This window comes from Corvus moneduloides, chromosome 7, assembly GCF_009650955.1.
Source record: "Corvus moneduloides isolate bCorMon1 chromosome 7, bCorMon1.pri, whole genome shotgun sequence".
Lineage (NCBI taxonomy): Eukaryota > Metazoa > Chordata > Aves > Passeriformes > Corvidae > Corvus > Corvus moneduloides.
This window is the reverse complement of record NC_045482.1, coordinates 35,647,112-35,666,507: the sequence shown is the minus strand read 5'-3', so window position 1 is coordinate 35,666,507 and position 19,396 is coordinate 35,647,112. Positions and strand designations below refer to the sequence as shown.

The 19,396-nt window shown below is 36.9% G+C and overlaps 1 protein-coding gene across 3 annotated transcripts in view; it reads right to left on the bottom strand.

Moving 5' to 3' along the window:
- The window catches only part of ARHGAP15 (Rho GTPase activating protein 15), a 320,969-nt gene that overhangs the window by 123,182 nt on the left and 178,391 nt on the right, over positions 1–19,396 (bottom strand). For all 3 annotated transcript variants that reach the window (XM_032114884.1, XM_032114883.1, XM_032114882.1), the window contains 2 exons: positions 12,695–12,817; positions 3,623–3,721 (listed from right to left, as the gene is read on the bottom strand). In XM_032114884.1, coding sequence (XP_031970775.1) covers positions 3,623–3,721; positions 12,695–12,817 — 222 coding nt within the window. The remainder of the gene's footprint in view (positions 1–3,622; positions 3,722–12,694; positions 12,818–19,396) is intronic.

Genomic DNA, 19,396 nt, shown 5'->3' with positions numbered 1-19,396 from the left:
TATTTTTTTTAATGCGTTCTACTCATGCCTTTCACATATTTTTTTAAAAAGAAAATGCAAAAAAAAGGACAGCCAGGATTTTTAAAGGGTCGTGGATAACAAAATAAATAGACGACTCCAGAAATGACTGGAAATGATATCTGGCCTAGAAACACCAAAAAGTCTTGCAATGGGCCCCACCCTTGGCAGGAGTGCTCAGTGTGTGAGTTAAAGTGCACTGGGAGGATTGTCCCAGGCTCTCCTCGCTGCACTGCTCAGCTCAGAGCTGGTGCTACCTGTCAGATGCTTTCCAGGGGGAAGAAGGAAGCAGACTGAAAAACAGATTGAAAACAGGAATACAGATTGAAAAGGGCAGGTCAACAGATAGCCCCAGAAAAGCCTGAGGTCCATCCAAGGTAGGTGTGGATGGCAAAGTAAAAGAAGAAACAGAAAAAACCCACAGAATGTGCTGTTCCATCAAAAACATTTCCTTGAAGTCCCTGACAAGATAGGAAATGAAGAAATTCTGGAGATCTTTGAGTAGTCCCTGTATTTCTTCAATCTGATTGCTTCATGGTACAGAATTATTCTGTTATCCTCACCAGGTCCCACCACAAATGTGGGAGGTTTTTCTATTTAGGATATTGCATGACATACCAAGGGTACAACATGCTTTCCCAGGATAGTTTTGACTTTAGTGGTACAGGTCTGGATAGCTCAGTAATTGGGACTAGAAGTTCATCAAAAATTATGAATGAATAATTCAGTAATTATTATAAGTAATTCATAAGTACAAGAAAAATGAAGGAAAAAACTGAGTTTCCTTAAAAAAAAAAAAAATTAAATGTGACAATTTCCTTGCAAGTTTCCAAGAATGGGCACACTTTTATTGCCTCTCCTTATTAAACTCCACTACCAGCTCTGCAAGATGGCTGAGAAAATGGAGAAAGACCTTCTGCTTCACAGTTCTACTTCAATAACTAAAAATACAAAAAGAGGCTGAAAAAAATGCAATTCACTCCATTTTTATCATATTCGCAAGTGAATCCTTGTTGGATAGATAAATATGCATTATAGTGTGAGGTTTTTTAGATCAGATCTTAAAAAGCACCCCTGTTCTGAAATGGTGAAGGAGCAAACTAGGGGACAAATGACCAAAATTTGATCTTAGTTAGAGAAGAATATATTCAGAATAAACATCCTTTTGATATTCATTTTAAAATCATGTAACTAAATAGGAAATCTTGCCAATGGTTAATGACAACCTCTACATTTTTAATCTGTGGGAGAATATTGCTACATTTGGCTATTGTGTGTAACCTCGTCTACACAGGAAAATGTACTAATTAATATGGTTTATTCAGATCACTGCTAGACTTTTTTTCTGTGTACAGTGATTATGCTTTAAAAGTCAGAAAAACAAATAGAAAACCAGTAGGTGAATAACAATTAAAAGCATGAGCTGATGGCTAAGAACACAACCATTCAGTGGAGTACGAATGGTTTGTAAGTAACATTTAGGGATGGTCTCCTAAGGTCTTTTTTCCTAATAATCCTTTATCTTAAGCGAAGCACGCAAGTAACATTTTTGGTACAGTTACAGTATGTAGATGATATATTTTCTAAATAGGAGAAGAAAGCTTTTTTACCACAGCCAATATGCCAGCTGTACGGAGTATCTAGGCCATCTTGCTAAGACTATGAAAGTAAACATACAGTTTTCATTAAATGTGCCTTTCCCATAATTGGTACATAAGTATTTCCCATGACTCTGCAGTTGAGTATCTTGGCTGGAGGCATATCTGGCCATTAAGAGGAGGGCTTCAGATCTGTTGAGTCTCAGCCATGCCGGGAGACTTGGCACCTCCACATACTGCTTCCTAATACCAACCCCGGCATAAAATGTCATCAGAAGCTTGCATAAACATTGGACTTAGCTTCACATAAATTACTGCTGTCCTGAGATAGTTTATGCCAGAACTTAGTAAAAACAACTCTTTGAGTAAATAGAATGTGAGTAAATGCAAGCATCTTAATCCAAGAATACGATAATAGAAAAAAACTGCGTATCAAATATAAACTCATAAATATAGTGGTAACGTGAAATTTTTATCTCATGCCATATGATTAGCTTTTATTTACACTTTAGGCTAACCAAAAGGGGTAAGCTTCTCTAAGTCACAGCAAGTTTGAAGGAAACACAAGAACTATGATGCAGTACTCAGAAGGATGAGTTCCTTTGAAGGAATAGTGATACATTCAGTTTCTAATACAAATATTTTTTGATAATCACACAGACAGTAAACATCTAATTACGTTCCTTAGATTTTTCTATTACAGTTCAGCAGTGCAGAGACCTCTGGCCTCACTTCTGCTTGGAGGAGTGGTCAGATACTCCAAAACATCTATGAAATATCCAGCGGATTCTTGGGGGAACTTGTGCTGAGATCGTAACCAAGCAGTTTGTTAGACATGTTCTGCATGGAGTGGCATTTTTGCAATCTAATCTCTGCCTTTCCTTTTCATGTTCTGAATTTCACCTCACAATTCCTCCTCTATTAATAGTCACTTCACACATTTTTCCCCTTTTTTTATCCAGCCTCCAGCCTTCCTCCACAAAAACCCAATGCTACTATCTCCCCCTACTGAACGATCTCCAGTTTGTTTCAGTCTCTGACTTCCTGCCAATCATTCTGGGAATAATAATATCCCAGTGCTCTCTTTGCTGTATAATTAAAGCATGAATTTCCCAGAGTTTGAAACTCCAGGGTAGTTTTATTGCACCTTTCACTATAAAACCAGGTAACAATGGTGGAATTAAAATAGCTTTTTCCTTTGTGGATAACGTTCTAAGTATCTTTTTATTCTTCATGGACTCCCTTGTTCTGAGACTCCAGTATATGGCAGTGACAATGGGTTCACCCAGCCTTATTCTCAAAATAAATTTTCTATCTTTTGCAAGATATATGTTTCCCCAGATCCCTGGAACAAGTTGTAAACTTGTAACAGATGGTGATGAAGCCTCACATTTTTATACAATACATTTTAAGATTCTGCATCTACCGCATGCACCTTCCAAAGAAAATGACCTTCAGTGAGAGAAGATACACTCTGCAGAAAGGAAGGCAGGCAACGATGTTAAGTGCCTCCTTTTTATACTATGAAAATCCTTCTTATTAATCAAAACTTTTAATGAGGATGGATACTCATTTAAATATTTTTGCAATATCATAGCTTTTAAAATAACTGTAAAAATTAGACACCTGCACTCATTAAAAAAAAATATGGCCATGCTAGCATAACATTTATTTTGATTGAATACAATTCAAGACTTAGGAAAAAGTATCAGCCTTACATTCAGCAGGGACTTTAGAATGAAAGTTACTGACATTTTATCAATGTTTAGCATTTGCTTACCCAGAGAAAGACTAAACCAACATGTCAAAAAAAAAAAAAAAAAAAAAGCAAAAATCAGCATGAATGGGTTCTATTAATGACTTATCATATAAAGAAAATGAAGATACACAGAATGTGATATAGTTCCATTCATAACTATATTATAGATTGTACTCTGCCTACCCTGGAAATCCAAGCAGAGTTATGAGGTTAAAGTTCTGATTAGATTTAATAATAAGGTACTCACCTCTTCTTTCAACAGCTTGTATGCACAGTCTTACAAACTGGGGGACTGTAGATTTCTCATGTTCACAAACCAAGTGCAAATGGGAGCCAAAAATTTGATCTACATTTGGAAAACAAGAGGAAAATACATTAAGGCATATTATTAGCAGGATTTTTCTCTCTTCTCAGCTTGTCTATTAATTTAAAACTCAGATATTGAAGATGGATGGACAAAGTTGGAACCAAATTCTTTTGGAGTCCTAGTGGTCATTAGCTTCTGCCCCAGAACCAAATCCCTCCACATCTGCTGCTATAGTGCTTGATTCTCCCCTCTGGCTTCAAGTTTCAATTGCCACTTGCACCTTAACTTGACCTTTCTAAGGCTTGGACGTCTCCAGAGTTTGCTTGGACCTGCCACAGAAAAAGTACAGGCAGCTCCAGAGCTACAGCTCCCTAAGTTGTTGAATACAAATTCCTACGTGATATCAGCTCTTGGTCCAACCTAGAAACTCATCTGGTTGTGTGACCTGTCTCTTCCACACATTTGGAAGTTTCACTCTTGCATGGAGCACTGTAGGAGTGCAAGGACTTCATTACTTTGCATCATTAACACTTAGTACAATTTCACCTCAACTTCACAAAAGCTTTTTTTTTGATTCATCCAATTGCCTGCTTAGAGAAACAGAAGATACCGGATGTCTTTTGATGAAGGTTTCACCTTAAATCAAGTTTAAGTAGTGGTGAGTCTCACTTCCTTCATGAGTAATCTTTTAACTGGATAATGCCACCTTTTAGTTTTTATTATTTCAAAGTTTTGATCAACTTTGACTGTTGATCTTGAAACATGTTTATATTAGCAGGTTCAACTCTTCAGATTACTAATTAGCTTCCTCCACCTCATTTCCACTCTATGCGTTTGAGAGATTATGAAAAGAGCAATCAGTAATGGGGACGTTGTCAGCTAAAATCAGAATGAATCAAACAGATGAGAGGAACTACTCAATAGGAGCCAGTTAAATGCTGAAACAATAGGAGTGTACTGTCATCATTTATCCGAAGAGACAGTCTCCATATAGCATTTCAACAGAGCACTACGGTTTGTAAATTGGTGTGGAGGCTTTGAAAATTATTATATAGATAGCAGAAGGGTGATAGAACCAGTCTGGACTCTGCACAGCAAAGCCAGCAGCAGGTCCCATGGAACTGGATGTTTCATCCATAGTGCCACCATATTCCACCATAACCAGCTGGAGCACTTCTTGCTAGAAGCAGCACAACTTTTCCTCACTAACAGGCAAAAGTCCCATTTTTTTATTTTCTGTTCTGCAGGGAGCTTCATTTTCTTTAATCACCACTATTTCATACTCAGCTCAGATTTCAAGAGCGACTCGATTGCCTTTTCTTTCCTAATACCCCAGCTCAAGGAACAGAGTGACGGAAACAAGGTGCAGGGCAGGGGTTCCTTTGGACTTCTCGAGATGCATCAGGGAAGTTTATTCCAGCACCTCCCAAAACGTGTGATCTACATTCTGGGAGAGTACATCAAAGCCTGAATTGAAGTTAGTCAGAGTTTCGGCTGCAGAAGGGATGGAGGACTGGGTTCACAGAAGTGCTCTGAGGAAGGTTGTGTGCATGTGTGGCGTTAAGCATTAGCGAACAGTCTGTTACATGTTTTGGGGTTATGTTTCTGACAAAGCACAGTCTGGTTACATTTTCTCCATAAAACATTTATAGCTGCCTTCAGTGGTAATTATACATACAGAGATTTATGATTAAAATGTACTAGCACTTCCTCTTTTGACATCTTAATTGTTTTTTAAAATTTTAGCAAAGACCTGTCAAATTCTTTGCATAATATAGAATGGTCTCCAATGTAAATTATGTTAAAAAAGAAGTAAAAGTGTATCTTATTTGGTGGACAAAGACACTTGTAAACAATTTCAGAAGCAAAACAGGCAAAGAACTGCACTGTGTTTAGATGGCAACACATGAAGAACTGAAATGAAATTAATGTGTGGCTGTTCAGCAGTTTCTCTTCTGTGTTATAACCACTTTATAATCAACTTTTTGGATTATTTCACAGTTATTCTTTCAATCTCCAATATGAACACAGAATTTTTGGTATTCCTGGGAGGAAATTTTGAACAGGCTGAAAACAGTTTTACAATTCTCACCTAGTCCATTACTTCATTTCTTGGTGCAGATTCTATATATTCAGCAAGACATTTAACCTCATTTTTTGTACCTTTCACTGTATGCATACAGTCACATTCTGCACCCTGCAGTTAAGCTTTAAATCACCTCTTCTTTAGAAAACAGGCACTCAGGATTTGTATCTTGGATGGAAGGGCAGCAAAACAGCATTAATACTTCCGGGACATCAAAATAGACTGGTAAAACAACAGCATACATCTGCTTTGGAGAGTTTTTGTCCCCTTCTAGAAATTAATGAGCATTTATAAGTACATGATCCCAAGAGCCATCCAAATACTCTCAATCCTGAGTACTCCTGTACCACAAATTCCGTGACTCTCTCTAATCAATTGATTTTTTTGCTGGAACTGTTTCTGTGCGTAAACATGGGAATGGCAGTGGTTACACTGCCATATTTACACTTGTGGAAGTGACAGTGGGACTTGTGGAAAACTCACCTAAGATTTGTTTGTGTAGTATTTCAAAAACAAGGAATGTGAATTGCTAAGTTTTTTAAGCTAGATTTGTATGTCACTATGTAAATGATATTAAAATATTATTTTCTTATTCTTTTATAAGTGTAGAGATATATATTTTTTAAAACTAGTTTAAGGGAAAGCTATCCAGAACATTTTTTCAAAAAAATAAAATAACTGCTCCCAAAGGGATAAGGGAAGCAAAACCCCTTTTGTTTGATTTATTTGTGATAAGGTCCTCCAAAACTTAATTTTTTATGACTTAAAAAAAAGATGTACACAACACTCCTAACCTCCTGTTATGACAGTTTATGTTTCCTATCCAGCTTATTTAACTCAAATGCCTGGGAAATAGACACAATTACCACCTTATGGAATGCTACTTAACTTTAAATGCTCCCCTCTGAATAGAAATCTACTTTATCTTCTCAGAGTTATTCCAGTTTCTCAGGAATTATTTCCTCTATAGGCTCCTGAAATGCTCTTGTTTCATCATTTAAAAATTTAAACTAACAATTGTTCAGAAATATCTTTTATTAGAACAAAGGCAATTCCCATGCAGTGGATTCTGTTCACAAGAGCTCTTACAAAGGAGCTGCATACTATGCCCATATACAGCTTTAATCATTCACTCTTTCAGCTGTTATCAATTTAAAACCAATGAAACTCCCACACTGAGTCCATTTGAGCAGTCAATTTTAATATCTTGGGGCATCTGTAGTTATTCTGAATTGGCTGCAAAAGCAGAACTAACAAGTTAAGCTCTAACCATAAGTCTACATCAGGCTGGTAAACCATACATCAAACACCGACAGTTAGTCAATACTGTAGTATGAAAAACCAACAAGCATTTTTAAGAAGAGCAATATATTCATAATATGTTTGGTGGTATGGTTTACATTACACATCCCTGCTATCTGCACGTTAAAAATTCCGCTGGAGACGGTGGGGTGTGTGACAGCTTTGCACAGGGATATAAAACCAGACACCAGAAGAGAAGGGAATGGACATTCACAAGTTGTATAATATAAAATGATGATTATGGCTGCAATGAATTGCTCATTCTGGGGAGCTTCAAGTTTTCCTTGAGCTTGACAGAGCTACTTTTTTTTTTTTTCTGGAGTAGTTCTTGCAGACTGCAGCAAAGTCACTAATCCTGAGTTGCAGAAATCTTGACTATGGGAGGCAATTCTTCTGGAAAAGAAACAGTTAAAACAAAATCACTAAAGCCACATCCTCACTGAAAATGTCATTGTTATCTGTTTTGGGTGCACATGGATGGGATGTGGCCATACTCGGAAGGAATTCATTCTTCAGTGTTCTTTATTAAAAAAACAGGGAAGGGCATGGCCAATACTCCCGTTTCTCAGGAAGAAGCTTAAATTCTGGCATGAGAGGAGATTGTATAATTGTACAATGCCGAAGTTTTTAGAAACGTGAATTATATCTATGTAATCCTGTGCCTTTCAGGAACAGAATTAACTGTGCTACATCTGGATTTGAACTGCTGGACTAACAGAGCTTTTTATCTTCATCCAAGTTGTTTTCTTTGTATCTGTTTGAATGTTGGGAAGGAAAAGAGGGAAGGAGAATGAAAAGACAAAATCAGAGGTGAATGTACAAGCAGAGGGATAGGGACAGTAGGCACCAGAGCTGTGAACTTTTGCAGGGGGAAGTGATGCATTTGGAGCCATACTCTTAAAGGTGACTTCTGGCTGCTCTATCTGTAGTCAAACGCATTAAGTCAGACATTAAAGTCATGCTGGTTCCAGACTGGGGCTCCAAATAATGCCATGAAACTTTTACATTAAGTGGGGCAGGTCCTCAGCTGACTGGAGTTGGTGAGGTTGTCAGTGGAGCTTCCCTGATTTATGCAAGCTGGGAATCTTGCCAGTCCTTTTAATGTGGAGATTTACTATACATTGTCGATCTGTGGTGGTCATCAATTAAAAAAGAAAATTACATTTGTGAGCAGTTACTATTAAGTGGCATATGAGCTGCCAGATTTGTTTCACATTCTCAGAAAAAGGGAAGATAGTACTACAGACACAGGTCTCTCTTAAGAAATTCTGGTTTTTACTGGGGACAAGAGCTTGTTTGAATTCAAAGAGAGTGTGTCTGCTGTACTACTCAAAACACTTCTCCCAAAATGAGGTATTTTAAAATTCTCTGAATCATTTCTTAGCATCATGTCAAAGGAATAAATAGCTTTGTTCAGTGTCTGGCCATCCACAGGGTTTAGGAAAAGTGCTTCCAAATGTCCTTGTCAAAGAAAGAAATACCCTTGTGACCCATTGTCCCTGCAAGTCAAAGGAAACATTTCCTAACTTTCCCTAAGCTCTGAGTGCACCAGAAAGCTTGCAAAATTCCTTCATAACCCGCAAGATTTACAGAACACACCAAAGGTGGGTCTTAATCCGCTCTTTTGGACTTCTCATGAACATTTCACTCATTACATTGAACTACTCCGAGGTCCAGTGAGACATATACAATAAAAACATTTTCCCTTGCCTGGAAATGAAATGGTTGGTGATCTCTGTGCTGCGATCTGCACAACCACCGACATATGCTGAGCCCTGTTCTATAGGCTATCAAGCCAAATCACAGCTAGTTCCTTTCACTAGCAATTGAGTGGCTTTTATTTTCATCTTGAAACAGTTGTAACCATTCCAAATTTTATGCTGTTTTGGTTTTTGCCTTAGCTTATGAAATACATTCAGTGAAGTTCCTTCAGTGTCTAGCTTTTGGGAAAGAAAGATCCACCCTAAAAAAAAAAAAGAAAAATAAATTTCTTGCCAACTGCATAGCTTCATTTTCCTCATTTCCCACAGTGTCATTTATGGGAGGTTGTTGCTCATGTTTTTTTACTGTTTACTGAGAGTGTATTTTGTGATAGTGTATTACCAACACAACCACCATAGCTTTAAAATCACAGTTTCAGAGAAGTTTCTTTTCCTTTGTTGGTCTAGAAAGTCTCAGAAATCAGGATGTTAGCAGGCCAACATCAAGTTGAAGGTTGGCAATTCATCCTGGGTAACAGTAAATCATGACAAAGCTCAAACATAGAGGTCAAAGTTCAATTATAGACTATAAAGTCGTTTTAAAAGAGAAGATTTATATATTATTTTTCTAGCATATTAGTGCAGATTCTGTAAATTCTGAGAATATTTCAATCCCAAGGAACCAAGGACCCCTGCCCTAGAGTATAAATTTGAACAGTTATTCTCAAAATAACACTGCTGAAATGGCAGACATGGGACATGCCTCTTATTTACTTTTTCTAGGTTGTGTGCACGTGTATATCTAAGAACACAAGTGTGCTTGGAGACACAAACACATCCCACAATGTCCCTGTATTGCACATCATCTCAGAAATGCTTCAAAAAGCTTCTAGACCAAGGATATTTTTTGTACGCATGAGTGAGATGGAACAAGGACAGATGATCTTCATTAGAGCTCTCGTTGGAGCATGAAGAGCCCCAGTCACCAGCCCACTGCAATGAACGGAGCCAACGTGCTGTTCCCATTCTGGCTTCTTTTATGCACAGGACTAGAAAACAAATGGGGCAATGATGACAAAAATAACTTTTTCTCATGTAAAATGTCGGTGCATCTTCATTTTCAGATCAACATGTAACTAACATTTACCCATCAGTCTTCTACATTCCCTGGTCTGAGTGCTATCCTCCGTACTATTTTCATTTAACTCCCTACTTTATTTTCTACACGGATATCTGCTACACTCTACACAAGCAAAGTTTGGGTAAGAGTTAAATGACAATCACATAATTTCTAGATTTCCTGATAACAGCGTTGGCAGAACAAAGTACCCCAGGAGATCAAACTGCTATTTAATTTTGAAGCCTGTATTCCCAAATTTGGTTAATGTGGAGAAATGTGTCGAGTCTTCTGGCCAAGTGTGCACGCATCAGCAACTCACAGAGCACAGTACTGTGTTTAAGTGAACTTACCACCTTAAAATGTATTTACTCATGACTATAATTTACGTGTTAAATTTATGGGAGTTTTGGTTCCAATGTGACATACAATGTAAAAAATCAATATAGATTTGAGAGCTTTATAGTGCCCCTGGCAAATATGAATAGCACTTGATGAAAAGTGAAGGTTTTCACAGCACCTACAGTGCCGCTGCATTGGAGTAATTAACACCACACGCTTCACAGATATTTATATCAATTCTTCACCAGCACACAGAACAGCTCTTTGTCAGGAATTTGGTACCAAGATGTCCTGCAAGGCTTTATACACACTTTTATTACGAGCCCCTATTTTAAGGGATTTACAATTCTGACAGAAGTATTTCCCTATGGGATAAAAGTTCGTAGGCATGTTCTCAGAGCTGGAGGAATTTTTTCTCGTAAAAATTGGTTAACATTTTTTTCCCTTAAGAAACGAGCAAATAAATAGTTCTGAGGGGTTTCTGCAACCATTTAAGTCACCTTTAGAAAAATAAATAGATGCATCTTATAACACAAAAATTTGGCAAGCTTTTCCTTGGTAATCTGGGTGGTTGCATTTTGCAATTTAAAAATATTCTAATGCAAGACTAAAAATTAACATTTAAAAGTGGTCTCTGCATAAGCACTGCAACTGCATTTTCATAACATTTTAACAGATTAAAGGATAAACTGTGGTGAAGACAATGAAGGAACCTTATCAAATGAGCATTTCACATAGACTTACCGTAGATTGGAATTAAGCTGTGCTAACGAATCCTGCCTCATTTGCATGGCCAAAACCTAATCCTAATGAAACTTCATGGTAGATCACTAACATGTTTTCTTCATGGCAACATTAGTTTGGTAATAAAACTGTGCTGGGTACAGATTCTGAGTTACTGTGTCACAAATCAAAGCATTTCTGTTTTCCATGGAAGAGTATCCCAGGTAGAACCAAGTTATGTTTATGAATCAAGAGTTTGATGCAACTCTAGACAAATCCAAATTCATCTGTCTTTCCTAGAGAGATATATTAGAGGGTGGATTTGAGTTATGCTAATGAATCTGGATTTGTTAGCAGGGATCACATCTGATCCCTATGTAACACCGCAGGAGATTCATCAGCCACACTTTAATAAACTAAGAACCCCCCCAACCCTTAAATCCAGAAATTAAAAGACTATAAATTACTCCTGTATTACTGTAATAACTGAAACAAACAAACATGACCCATTCAAATCCCACCCTCAACTCACAAAGTACTTCAAAAAGACAAAACCCTCAGAAGTACTGAAATCAGTTACTACAAATATGTGAGGACAGATCCTGAAAGTTTGGTGTGCAAGTATGCACACCTCACATACACATATTGATGCATAAATGACATTTTTTCAGAGTTTCTGCAGCAGCTGGGAGCAGAACCCCATAACTGAGGCACATTGTGGTTTTATATAAAGAAGACTTCCTTACAGTAAACAACACTGCACTGAGCATCTCTGCACGTATCTAAAACATAAGAACTTAATTCATCAAAACTTCTTCTCTCCAGACATGGGCCCAGCCGGTGTTGAACTCTTGTGGCTGCTTTAGCTTATGCTGACTGGGGTCAATCTCTTGGCTCAGTTTAATACAGACTAGCAACACCCCTTACATTTTTGACACACCACTGGAAAACTCACGCTCCAAAGATTGACAGGGGCTGCTGGCAAAACGCCCCTTTCTAGTCAATTTGCATGTGCAGTTGTGGGTTTCACACATAATAATTTGGGAGTGCGTAAATTTTTCAAGCATTATTCCAGACAGTATCTAAAAACACAGCTTTACTTGGATGCTAGTGGTCAGAATGCTACTGCCTTCAAGTTAACTACCAGCTTCTCAGGGAAACACTTCTTGGATAAACTAACAAACACATTTTATCAAAGAAACAATTTTTTAAGAATATGTGAAAGTGATGGCTGACCAACTTAGCAAGAAATTGGAATAGGAAAAAAACCCCACAGATTCAAAGCATTACTTATTTGCTGACATGTATTTCAAATTGTTAAAAATGGATTTTGTTGGTGAGTTAGAAAAGTAATGAGAGAAGGCAGCAGAAAGTATTCCAACAAATTAGTCAGCACAGCATCTGAGGGTCCTATTTTGGGTTCTAAAACATGAAACTATGTCTCCATTCTTTTCTTGAAAAGAAATGGAGTTGTGCAGCATCTTGATTTGCATTGTGTATAGTTTTAAATGGGGGGGCTTCTACCACTTGCACAACAAAGCAGAAAAACTGGAGCAGCAGTCAGCTATCACAGAGGTAGATGAACCATACATTAATTTTTTTTTCTTTATAGTTCAGCAGTGTGTTATGAGATACAACAACAAAACCATATTTAAGAAGCGCTTGTCCAATGGGCTGAGGGTAAAATATTCATTTGTGAATTTTTAATTTTTGCATCAAGAAGTATGGAAGACTAAACACACCTTTAATAAGTCCCTTTTCTTGCAATGTTTTCAAGGATGGTCTTCGGGAGATGAACTTCTTTAATCGGCTTTTAACTCTGCTTCTGTCATTTGTGTCAGAGGCACTGTAGTTCAGCCTGAAAACTGAAGGAAATCAAAAGGGAAATTTTTAGTGAAACAATATTTCTAAATTAACAGTACTTTTCTCAAATACCCTGAGAAAATAGTGGCCATAACCAGCCTGGTAAGATCCCAGTTGTGCGGTAGGTCAGCAGCACGGCTGGTTGGACACTACAAACATCTGATTAATACTTTTGTGAATAAACACGACGAGTTCACTCTGCCGGTTATATGCAGAGCTCTGTTATTTATTGCCCATAAGTATTTGGATGGCGACCAGTTTGCTCATGAAGTGTTCACGAATCCCACAAGTTTCACATGGGTGATTTTTCAACTCCAACTCCAGGCTCCGAGTGTGCTATGCACTATTAGCTGTGGGCTCCTTGCTATTAGGAAGGATGGATGGTTACACCACCAGTGAAGGACTGGATGCTCCTGCCAAGATGGATTAAGCGTTATATATATATTTAATGCAGCTATAGAAAACATGGCCATGTGCCATGAAATGTGTGCAAGATGCATTAATTTATGGAAAGAAAAGTATTCCCGTCCTAATGATTATATTATATTTAAGCATTTACCAAACAGAGAAACAATTTGAACGCAACTTATTGCCGCTTTGTGTCAAAAAGACATCAAATCCAGCTGCAGAAAATCCCCTGGAGGAGGTTTCAAAGGCATACATTTAACTTTTTCTCTGCTGAGGTGCTTACAGGGCATCATGATGGCTATCAAAATAGGCAGTGGTAGTAGGGAGGAGAAGTTCAGCATGCTCCAGAAGCAGCAGAGATGCTGCAGGGAGACCTTTTCTAGAGTTTTTCCTGAACAAGCTGATTTTTAATGATTTCTAACAAATCACCTGAGACTTGCCACCCTTGAATAACTCTTGTTCAGTGTCCTGAGCTCTCTCACTGCTCACATTGCTGAGTAGGTTAATGGGGCAGCCAGGGTGGTGCAGCCTCCCTTGGCAAAGGCCTCCAGCTCAGAGAAGGGTAACTTCTGCTTTCTAAGGAAAGAGCAGCCTTCCATCTTCTCTTGGAAATCAATTAACCAATTAATCAATCAATCAATCAATCAGTCCACCAAAATACAATATTCTTCACAAGGTGAATTGGCAGAAGCCTGGTCCGTTGTCCCTTTGACAGAATTCCTAAACAAAACCCAGGATAATTTAGCTGCAGTTACAGAGGTGCTCCCTTCTCTCCCCGCCCGAACTGAACCTCCCCTATAATGCAACAATCTTCAAAGAGAGGATCCAAGCAAAGAGAGAGAGCAAATTAAAAGTCTGATCATTATTATTGGTCTTTTTTTTTTTATATCAAGGTGTTTTGCATTAGTTATAAACAGAACCAAAACACTTAAAGGTGCACAATTATAAAACAATGGCAAGCTAAAATAACTGGTTAAGCAACAGGAACAACCCTGGAATATTGTGGTTTACATTACAAATCTGATTTTAACAGCCAAACTTATAAAATGGTTTACGCTTTTCTGTTGTCAGGGGAGAAAAACTTGCCAAATTGTTCATTTTAAGTAAATAGAATATAGCCAATTAAGGAAAGCAATATTTAAACACATGCCTACAATGATCAGAGCATACTTTGCTTCTGATTTCACTACTGATTTTAACAGAAGAGTGTTCCATTTTCCCACAGCACTAAAATGACCCCACACATACTTCCACAAACTAGTAATCACACAGGACAAATAAAAGGACACTTTACTGGAAAATACATGGCTTGGTACAATAATCCATCACTTATGAAAACTAGAATTCACATTTTTTAATGGTAACATTCCTGGAGTGATGTATCATAGAACATAAAGATTAACATTCAATCGATGGTTGGTGCTTTTTTAACATTATAGCGGAGGACTTTTTGTTCGAAATTGAGCAATCCTTGGCAGGGACAAGCTAAAATTCCAAGTCACTTGGCTGTGCTATAAAAAGAACAACAAATGGATGTTTCTAATTCTGCATCTTAGTGGTACATTGAAACAGTGGAGTGAATTGTATTTAGTTTGGGGTCTCTCTTGTTGCTCAGTGTCATTCTGGCCATAACGATTCACAACTAGGTTAGCTTTATTCTGACTTCTGAAGCTTCCTCAAGTGATGTAAATGATTCAGGGGTGAAAATATATTTAAAATCAATCATTTGCTGGCCACTTTTCCCTTTCTGCGGGACTCTGAAGCGCTTTATGCTCACTGGAACTACACACTTAGCTCTGAATCTACACCAGACTAGTTAAGGTGTTCCAAAAGAAGTACACGTGGTTGTCGTGTGAAGGGTAGGACAGCAGGGTGAACATCCCGCTCTTTAGAAAGACAAGTTAACCCAGCTGGAAGTTTTGTACCTGAAACAGCAATTATGGTGTTAAAACTACATCTAGAGGTAGGAATAATTATTGTCATGGATATCTTTGTATGTACCACGTTTTGCTGTATAGCACACAGCTCAAAACAACAACAAAGCTAATGTTGATGAATTTCTCATTTTATGCTATTAAATGCATGTGAGTCACCAGAAAAAAACTCTAAGCCTCACAGAAATTTAAGGGTTTAGATAGCATGTTCCAAAACCAAGATTAGACAGGAATAGTCATGTTGGGATCTCACTTAGAAATAGTCCTTCTCTTGCCAAACAATTCTTTTCGCGATATCCCCACAATAAATGACTTTGCTATTATATTTGGAAATACAAAGAACACTTAATGTTAAAAAAAAGGAAAAAACAGTAGTTATAAAACTCAAAAAGCACAATAAATATTTTTTTTAACATCTTCCTTTTTAAATTTCAGGTTCTGGATTTGGGCAGAGGTATCCTCCATGAAAGAGAGCTGACAAATGTCAAACATAAAAAAGTGGAAGACAGTTCCATGCAGAAGTAAAAATAAGACTTTTATGGAATTAAATATAAAATAATTATATATTTTTTCTGCTAATACAAGTGCATGCGAGGACATTTCATCAGCAAAAATGTAACCTGAATATTGTCCAACTTTCATGTTTAGCTGGTAATAAAATAAACACTTTGATCTAGAAAAGTATTCTTATTACTTTGACACTTTATTAAGTCTCCATCTATGCCACAGGTTGGAAAGCTATATAATAAATTAAATAATGGCAAGATCTTTTCCTCAATTCTCAAGATTCATGAAATCAAAATAGGGGAGTGCCATTCAGATTGGGTACAAAAATAAAAGAGTATAAACACGTTTTTAGGACTAAAAGAAAGAACACACCTTTGGCCCTTATAATGGGATAGTGCTGTAATAACACTGGCTGAATTAAGGGTGATAATTATAGGTTAAATGCTCTGAAAAAAAGAAAAATAACAGTGATCAAAAACTGACCTGTCTTTTTTTGTCTTATATAAATCCTCTGAATCCTTATTCAAATCTAGCCTTAGCAATAACATATAAATAACAGAAGCACGGAAGACAAGAATTAATGCAATACCTCCTAGTAATACACTTCTACAGAAATAGTACCATCAAAGAAAGTTTTGAGATGTACAGATGAAGAATCACTTTTTAACATTCAGTGCCCTAAATATGATGCACTGAGAATAAATTTACTATGGTTTAATCAGGATTAAGTAGTGACCAACAAATTGCACTATGAAGCTACAAAAGCCTCTCTCCAGGGTTTGGACATGGCCACCACTCACAGAGGTGGGCAAGGCTCTGGCATCTTCAGGGCTAGGATAAAAATGTTTATGAGATTACTTCTTGTGAATTTAATCATGCATCTAGACAATGTATTTCTAGCAGAATGTTTTTCCTGGGTGTGATGTTCTGAGCAAAGCCTGAATGACTCAGAGTGTAAAATTTTTTAATATGTCCTAAACTCCATATTTTATTGGCAAGATTTTTTAGCTCCCTTTAACATGATCTCAAATTCTTTCCAATGACTTTTATTTCACTCTTAATTTACTCTGCATTTGTACACAATCTCAGGGGTTTACCTATGATTAATTCCTGCCAGGTATAGTGTATCTGAACACTTCCAACGTGTTGAAAGCATTGGTTTTTGAAGAACTATCCATTAATGACTTTCTGAACTGTGACAATGGATATTGACAGTGCTTGTCAGACTAAAGCACTATTGATTGTCTCACATCATGCGTATTGCAAAACCAATTTCTTTCAAGTACCTCTTCCTAACTGAAATACATTATTAAGATGCCTATCTGTTTATTATAACACCTAAAATTATCGTATATAATTCATTTGGATGGAAAGAGCAGAATGAAGAGCAGCAGTGGGAATGGATAAACAGTTAAGAAATTCAAATATCTTTACATTCCTACCTTCTTTTTCATTACCCTTGATCTCCTGGAAAAAAAAACGTTAAGTCTGGACCATGCATATTTTTTTTGTACTCTTCAAAGACTTAAAATTTTGTGGAGTTCTTAGAAAGAGATGAGTTGTAGTATACTGATAACACCCATAAATGGAGTTTTGGTAATTATTTCCCAAGGAATACTAAAAATGACAGGCTTGATCATTCAAAATACAGAATGCATGGACCAAAATCCTAGCTGCAACTTTCTTAAAATACATGTGAACAGATCCATGTGCTTAACTCTCATCTCTGATGTCTTAAAGTAATAATTTTCTAAAGTGCTTTACAGACTCATAACCAGAGTCCTCAGCAACACCTTGAAGGACTGAAACAAAGCTGAGATGGCAAAAGAGGGAGGCAGGAGAAGGTGACTTCCTGACTTTGGAGAAAGAAAGTGCAAGTCTAACAGCAGTGCTATAACATATGTGTGAAAATATTAGTTGGAATTAATTAATTAAGTAATTAATTTCAAGTAATGGGAATGCTTAATTGCCGGGTATCTTATATTTCTGAAGAAATATATCTTAATGTGCAGAGGTGTACGATTCTGACTACATTCTGAAAGACAGTGTAATTTAATATATATTAACTCATGGCTTTAAGTTTTATTGGATACCACTGAAATCCAGAATTCAACATTTCTTCAAGTTTTTTTTTGGCATGCAGCAGGTGTGAAATTACTGTTAGTCCTTCAAGGAAGGAGCAGCATGCATCATTGCCTGTGAAAATAGACAGGTTTTCAACCAGAACCAGAGTTTTGAGAGTGACAAAACCAAGTCCTTCTTCCTTCCTTTTCTTTGTGATGCTCTGAGATGAAGCCAAAAAAATCTGCTCACTAAGGATAAAGAACTCACCTCACCTTCTTTATTGAGCAAAGGACTTTTGCCAGTCCTCCTTTTTGATCCCTTAGTGAAGTCCTTGGGTGTGTCTCTGAATTATACACACTATAATTACTAATTTTATTTTTTTTTGTCAAAAGAGTAGAATAAGAGACAAGTACACATCCAGTTTAAAGGCACTAGAAAAATGACTGAGGGGAAAAAAGGCAGGAATTAGGCATTGACTCCAACCATTATTCTTCTAAGCTTCAAAATTTCAGATTTTATAACTACAGAGCATAGACCCAAAATATGCAGCATCAGAATGGGTATCACCTTCCAGGAGCAGCTCAGATTTTGTTTGATTTGGCACCAAAGGACCTGAAGTCATTCAGGTTTATGGTGCAATAATAGATATTTGCCACAGCAAATATATCCACATTTACAGATGTTTATGAAGTAAGCTCAGAAATAAACAATAGGAAAAAGAAAACAGTGATTATATAGCACAAATAATTTTTCTGTAATATGACAGCCTAACAACTTAAGTGCTCAGTAGTGTCATTACAGTTTGTGAAATTTGCGTGCATTAGCAGTAAAGATTCAATAAAATGACTGTATAATTCATATTTTGCATCATGCTCTTAAGCATATGAATTTTTTTTAAAAAATTGTCCCTCTCTAATAATAAATGGAAATAAATTAATAGCGTGTTAAACATCACTACACATTTACATTGTGAAATAAAAATGTCACTCCCCACACAGCTTTTCTTAGTGCTATTTGCAACAAAAATGTTTAGAAATATAAGTAATGTTTCTGAGTTTGTGTTGGATTTATGAACAAAATCATAACAGGTACTTTTCTTTAATAAAATAAATAAGGTTTTTTAGAAAAGGAAAATACAATAGGACAAATCTATCTGGATTTCAGTTGTGCATCTGATATGATGCCAAATAGGAAATGATTAGTTAAACTATAGAAGATATAGAGAACTGAAACAATAACTGTGAAGTGACTAAATAAGGTATTAAAATGAACTTTGTTGAAAGCAGAATGACTGTACTTCAGGGAAGTTACCAGTGGATGTCCTGAATTATTCCTGGAACTTGTCTTTGTGATTTTATTAAAGACTTCAGCAGGAAAAGTAGAAGCATTCAAAAAATTACTTGTTGACTCAAGGCTGGAAGTATCATCAGTTAAGACAAGAATTTGGGATATCAGGCAAAAACTTGGTGACTTTGAGACTGGAAATTGGAGTAAGCAGATTAGAACTGGTACTACCCAAAGCATGGTTGGAGAAGGATTGGTGTTACAGAATCATAGAGTCATTAAGGTTGGAAAAGACCTCTAAGACCATCAAGTTCAACCTTTCCTCAGCAATTCCAAGCCTACCACTAACCCATGTCCTCAAGTGCCACATCTTCACCTCTTTTG